We start from the raw sequence: 6735 nt of genomic DNA on the forward strand, positions 1-6735 counted from the left end.
ACACAGTACTACAGTTCTAGTTTACACAGTACTACACTGTAAACCCAAATTAGTAAGCAGAACTCAAAAAAATTAAGGCAACTCGTTGCCTCAAAATTTTTAAGTTAATGAACTTAAAAACAATTTATTTTAGAGATTAAATATTTTGATTATGTGCTACTTAAACATTTTGATTACAGTTAAATTAAAAGTTCTTATTAGGTCTACTCAATAATTTTCAGTTACAGTGACTTAAAAAATATCCTTGCCCATTCTCATGGCATTAAGTTAACATTACTTAAAAAAAATAAGTACACAAAGAAGCACTTTTAAGTTGCGTGAACTCAATATTTATTAGTTTCTTTGTCAATTTTTTTTAATTACACATAACTCAAAAACTTTGACACACGAAACTCAAAGTCGCATGGCTCCACACTTAATTGTTTTGAGGCAACTCGTTGCCTCAAATATTTTGAGTACAAACAACTTCAACAGTTTGAATTACATTGTGTTACACTGAATTCTTGCCCTTTCCCATTTAAAACTGCATTGTCAATTTAAAAAGACAAACATAAAAAACAATTCAGTGGTGCACTAGGATAAAACCTATTAAATATGTCATGAACCTGCATAACAGCATGAACCATTTAAAACTATTACATGTACCGTTACAAAGTACTACCCAGCTTAACATCTCAACAACTAGAGCTGTATTAATACCAAATAACATTTATAAATACAAAGGCAAATTGTGCAGATTGTGGAGAAATACCCACACATTAGCGCAGAAACCTTTTAAGGCATTATTTTCACAGAAATAACCTACATTGAACTACATAGGAACTGCCAGGCATTAAACTTTTTCAGATACATTTCTACATACGCATCAAGTCATTTTTGAGACTCTGTAACTTGGGTGACAGTTTACCACCTTCAAGACCAAGTAAAATTTTTTGAGTGAATTCAAAAGTGTTGGTCAGTCCCCTGGGATAGCTGAGGTGTAGTGCATAGATCAGTCCAAACATTACCAGGAAGGCATCAGCAAATCTGGAGAGGTTGACCACAATCTCGCTTTCAATGACAACAGAGATTTTCACAGGCTGGAAGTGAACTGGACTTGTGTCATTATCTGTGACGACTGTAAGGAGGGCCACTGCAACATCTAAAAGCAGTGGCTCATCAGATGTGTCCTGCAAAATAAAACAGATGTTAAAGCAAAAACTAGTTACACATGGCTACAAATACTGAAGGTAAAAAATATATTTATTATTTTTGACAAATACCAGCATATAGCTAGTCATGACATAGATTTAACAAACAATATTGCTGCAAACCAACAGACAGAAAGTTTTGTGATTTTGAGAGTTGTGTGAACAAACTGCACATGAGGATGTGAAAAACAGAATATCAGTGTTCTACAGAAGCCAGCCAAGCTACCAGTAAACCAAAGTTGCAAGAGATAATATGCTCAAAACCCTATAAAAAAAAACACCTCATCTTGTTTAAAGCAATCTAGTACTAAGGTTAATTTATAGTGAAGTCAAAGAAAACAAATAAAATCTCTTCAAATTGCACAAACTATATGGTTGGAGAGTCTGAACAAGGGTAAGTGTGCAAGTAAACATGACTGTATTTATATTAACAGTTTACTTAATATGGTAGTGTACATTTTTCAAAAATACTCACTGTGCAGGTCCTGAAGAACCCAGAGACGTCCTCATGTAGATACACAGGAAGGGCATGAAGAACAGTGGTACGCTTGGTGTGTACGTCATGAAGCTCCTATAACGAGGAAACAGAACTGTATATAACTGAACTGTAAATGTTAAACAATAAAATTATATACATAAACAACTTTAATGCAATCAGACAAACACCAAAAACAAAGTGGACAAATTGTAGCTTTCAAAGCTCATTTGAATCATTAGACTTTCCTCTTTCAATTAAGAATTAGACCCGTAAAATTTATAACAATATTTTTACCTGTTCATCATAGATTCTTAGGATTTCAGCCAGAGCATCTGATGTCTTCCCGGTTTTGGCTGCCTTCTGTCTGAACAGGGTCATCAGTCTAGGAATATGTCTGTCAAGCTCAGAGTACAATGTGTTGGGCAGGTTCTGGTTTGTAATTCATTGGAACTCTGCATATACCTAAACAAAGACAGACAGACAACACAGTCATATTAATTTTGTGAATCTGGTAAATCTACTACCCTCCCATAAAGCATAAAACAGCCCCTGAATGTGGTGTAGGTTATCAGGAAAGGAATACCAGGAAAAAGTGCCACTACACATTACCTCAGACTCCATTTTGAGTGCAGGCCAGAGTTCCATGAGCTCTTTCACTGGTGGGCATGTGTTCACTATGGTCTGTCGCCGCAGGGCAAATGTTTTCTGCATCATCTTTCTTATAAGCGCAAAGTTCTTCTCAGCTTTCTTCATTTCATCAACGATTTCCTGCCTTAAATGTTCAAGAGTAGAGGGATTCTCTCCCTGGGGAAAGTTGGGCAGAAAGTTTACTTCTGCTCGTTTGGGTCTTTTAATATTTGAATGTGAAGATTCACTGTCAGGATTCATTCTACTTCTTTTTCCTGCATTTACAGTGATCTCTGGACATCCAGCCCTTCTCATCTTGCTCCTATAGTTTCCCATCTTAAACTTGAGGCTGTTCTTCCACCCATTCCAGCCAGTCTCAGATCCTGCTTCCTTCAAGCAAGGATATTTTACCACAAGAGCCTCAGCTACCCTTGCTATCTCCTTATCACTGGGATAAGCCTTGTAGCCATACATCGAGGATGCTAGCTTTTCTAAAATTTCATGCTTTACATCTCTTGTTAACTGAAGGTGCTTGTTGTTCTTCTCAAATTGGGCATTACCTTCTCGAAGTTTCAGTTCAACATCAAAAGAAAATGTTTGAATTGGAAAAAGAACTGGAGGCCATCTGCTCCCACGTTCTGAGGATGATACACTTGAGATTGTTTCAGCTGATGCAAGAGAGCTGGAATCTTGCTCAAATGTGACATGCACAACAGCTTTCTGTGGCAACTCATCAATGTCAGAGAGAGAAGTAAGTTTCCCATCAAAGTCAGGGTCTTCATATTTTAAACTGAAGTCATGGTCTATTTCCAGTTGTTCTTTAATAACTGCAATCAGTGCATCAACAGAGGTTGATCGTGAACTGAGTTTTACTTTTCTAGCCTGGTCTGGATCAACAACACGAAGAATTAAGGGTTGTGGGGATACAGCTGCCATTATGCTAAAGGAAAGCAAATTGGTATATAAATGGTTAATAAAATACATAGCTTATATAATGCTAGATTACACAGTAATAAAGATATAGTAACTGATTCACAAAGAACTACTCACCACTGGCTAGACTCAGTTCTGTTTTACTTGTATGAATCTCTTGGGAGTCAACAGAAGCAAGCCTTCTACCTCGTATGCAGAGAGAGGGACTGAATCGTTGAGATCAGCCTGCAGGTGGATTGACAGACTTGTCTGTGAAGGTGACAGCTCATAGGATCGAAGATGTTCTAAATACCAGGAATCATAATTAGAACAAAGAAAAGAAACTGTGCTATTGACAAGGTAGATATGTTCTACTCTGCAAAACCTAGATAGCCCACCACTGTCTCCGACAGTCAAAAACATTTTAGAGAGATAGTCTGTGCCATCAATGGTAACCTTTGATGTCTGGTAGATTGTGTCACTAATTGTTAGTCTTCTAATGTGTAGTTGAGCTACTTCTGGTAGAGCTGAAACCAGAACAGAGTCAACCCTGGATGCTTGTGTTTTTGGCTTGAAAAATGATGGGGCAGCAAGATGGTATGCCATCATGTGTTGGTGTCTGACCGCCATTGTCTTCAAAATATTTTTGAAGTTTTGAGCGTCATGCACAACCCTTTTAAAAAAACGGTGTTTGGCCTCAAATCGCATTGTCCAAACATGCACCAGGGGCCCAAAGCACTTGATCAGGGTGGGGTAATGCTCCACGTAGTGATGTTTAGGACGAAGGCTAAACTCGGGGAACGTCTCCAGCAGTACCTGCTTATGATCACTGATTTTGGACTGAAAATAGTCTAGGGTTTCATCAGTAAATGATGGGCATAATGCTAACTCCACTACCTCTTTCAGTTCCATCAAAACTGTCCATGCACCATCACCTTCTGGTACTACACTGCCTAAAAGCAATGGAAGCAGACGGAGCAGAGTAGCATTTTCATGTCCATTACCTCCTATTGTTCCTCGAGACAAAAATGTTTTGGGAATTGGATGAGGTCTATCCACTTTATCATTGTGCTGATATTGAAATGATGCAATCTATTGGTTCAAATACTCTAAAGTGAAGTACTTCATCCCGATCATGGTCTTAATGCAGAGAGAAAGCTCCACAGGAATGAGACCTTCCAGAAGATCATGAAGTACATCTGGAGGAAAGCCTGTGATTGGATGAAAGTAATTCAGGGAGTCACGCAAGACACAACTAGCTTTAACACCAAAGTGGCTGGACGAAGTGTCACTTTCTTGAAAATGTCGTACATGAAGGTCGTGGCTGTCTTTGGTTCTCTGAGAAAACTGTCTGGCTTCAGATGCTTTAAACTGTTCCCTTGTGGCCATGCAGAATCTGCAAACATAGTCTGCTTTAAATGACTCCACAAAGCCACTCAATCCATGGGCTGCTAGATTGTCAGCAGAAACACAAAATATGGTGCCTTTGACATTGCGACCAAGTCTTTCGATGAAGACACCATCCTGTTCAAGAATATGAACATCACGTAATAATGGAGCAAGTACAGCTGCATACCCATGTTTATGGAGGTCTGTCACTTTTGAAAGCATTGCTAGCTGTATATTGTGTAATGCTGATCTGTATTTTGGAGACATATTGGCAAGTGCCCAGTATACAGCGCAAAGTTTGTGAATTTTACGTGACGTGCCAAGAGGGTTGGCAATTTCAAGATCATCAATATATAGCTGGAGTGGTAGGATGAGATCACCTGTGGAAAGTATCTCATTTTCAAGGAAATACGAGCCATTGTAGCATGATGTATATTGACCAGGCTTGGTATTTGGTTCAGTAATCATGTTTAGAATGTCTGTGTTTTTAAACAACTCCTGAATCATTTGAAGGATAGGAACATACATTATGGTATGTCCAGGTTGCTCCAGCTGATACTCTACTGGCATTACACACGGATAGTTGTGCTCAATAAAGACTTTTCTGCGCTTGGATGAGGATAACTCGGCACCTTTAGAAGTAGTAGTAAATATAACATTAGAGTCCATGACAGCGCTTACAACTTCATCCAGTGCAGATTCTGTGATATTGTGACCATTTCTCTGCAATATATCTTTAACTGCCTACTTGAACAATGGCTGGGATAAAGAGCAGATCTCATTTAAATGCTCCACTATTTCTTGGGTAGCAGTGTTTGAGACATGGAGGATAGCCTGCATCTTCAGAAATAAGGAAGATAAATTCATTCTGAGATGATTTTTTAGTTTGTCAGTGTCACACTGACCATCATCCCCCACTGGATCTTCATCTGTGTATGGATGTTCCTCATTCAAATCACTACCAACTTCAGGAATACTGGCTTGACCATCTTCAGTGACAATATCATTTTGAAAGTCTGATAAAACACTTGCTTGGTGTGATCTACTTTTATGAGAATTGAATGAAGAGTACACATTTGTGGTAAAGTTACAATCCTTATATGGGCAGGCCACTGTTTCATGATTTCTTAAATGCTTTCTTAGATGGCAGAAGAGAACAGACTCAGAAAAACGCTGCTGAAATGGGCATAAAGAGCATTTAAATAACAGAGCCTGCTGACAGTGTTCTGCAGTACTGCCAAATTGGTGAGTATGATATCTTGACAAATGAGGTTTCAGACTATTAAGTGTCTTAAATGTACACATGCAATCATTATAGATGCATGGAAGGGGGCTAACACTGGAAAAGTGGCTGTGCTGCAGTCTGTAGTGCTTCAATATTTGCAATCTGTCAGTAAAAGAAGCTGAGCACAACTTACACTGCCAAATCATATTGTAGCCAACAACCTGAAAGGCAAACAAAATAAATGTTAGAAAGTGTATAGCTCCATTAAAACAGTAAATCTTAAAAAAGTTTGATTAGAATTCCTTATACTTAATACAAGTTAACTAACAGTTTACATGATCATGACCACAGAATACAACTTTTCGTTCTAATGTGTTTGTTTCATACATTACATATGTGTACAGATAGAAAACTGTATGTTAATATATTATGTTACAACACCAAACATAAAGGGGAGTAGTACTATATAGATGGTTCCAAAATGACAATATAAACAAACAGTAAGAAGTCACTTCAACTGCTGCTAAAATCCTGATTTATAAACGATGGAAACATCATCGGAAAATCACATTATAGATCTACATTAAAGAGCGGCTATATGCTGTTTGCCCTGTCTCGACAATTTGTTGCTATATTATAAACACTTCTTTGATTTTAAATGCAAGTGACAGTTAAATGCACTACACGGAGCTACATAAGAGGATGAGAGGCCGAGGGCTTGCGCACACATGGAGCTCATCGGTAGAGAGTGCATGCGAATACGGAAGAGGACGCGCACGCAGCCATGTGCCACTCACACCAAACAAGTCAGGAAAGAGAGAAGACACGTAAACGCTGTTTATGCAACTAGTTAATCGATCACTGATACAGTCATTATCACGGATGGATAAGAAATTTACCAAATGTGACCGCCA

At 38.3% G+C, this 6735-nt stretch overlaps 1 protein-coding gene across 2 annotated transcripts; it reads right to left on the reverse strand.

Annotated features, from left to right (window-relative positions):
* Positions 1-768: 768 nt before the first annotated feature.
* Positions 769-4245, reverse strand: LOC130550977 (uncharacterized). 2 transcript variants are annotated; one of them, XM_057328513.1, is made up of 4 exons: positions 2278-4245; positions 1963-2130; positions 1666-1761; positions 769-1169 (listed from the first exon to the last, which is right to left on the reverse strand). In XM_057328513.1, exons 2-4 carry the CDS (start codon positions 2044-2046, stop codon positions 855-857), a joined length of 495 nt encoding a protein of 164 aa, XP_057184496.1. In that variant the 5' UTR covers positions 2047-2130; positions 2278-4245; the 3' UTR covers positions 769-854. Both variants share the same exon structure in this region; 1 of them encodes a protein (XP_057184496.1).
* Positions 4246-6735: the final 2490 nt, after the last annotated feature.

This window comes from Triplophysa rosa, unplaced genomic scaffold (genome assembly GCF_024868665.1).
Source record: "Triplophysa rosa unplaced genomic scaffold, Trosa_1v2 scaffold518, whole genome shotgun sequence".
Taxonomy (NCBI): Eukaryota; Metazoa; Chordata; class Actinopteri; order Cypriniformes; family Nemacheilidae; genus Triplophysa; species Triplophysa rosa.

What these genes read in the sequence shown, in the direction of transcription:
- LOC130550977 (XM_057328513.1), bottom strand. Translation starts at nt 2,046, where the DNA reads ATGACCCTGTTCAGACAGAAGGCAGCCAAAACCGGGAAGACATCAGAT. An exon ending in TAAGAATCTATGATGAACAG is followed by an intron (nt 1,762 to 1,962) that starts GTAAAAATATTG and finishes TCCTCGTTATAG; the next exon opens with GAGCTTCATGACGTACACAC. An exon ending in GGTTCTTCAGGACCTGCACA is followed by an intron (nt 1,170 to 1,665) that starts GTGAGTATTTTT and finishes TTTATTTTGCAG; the next exon opens with GACACATCTGATGAGCCACT.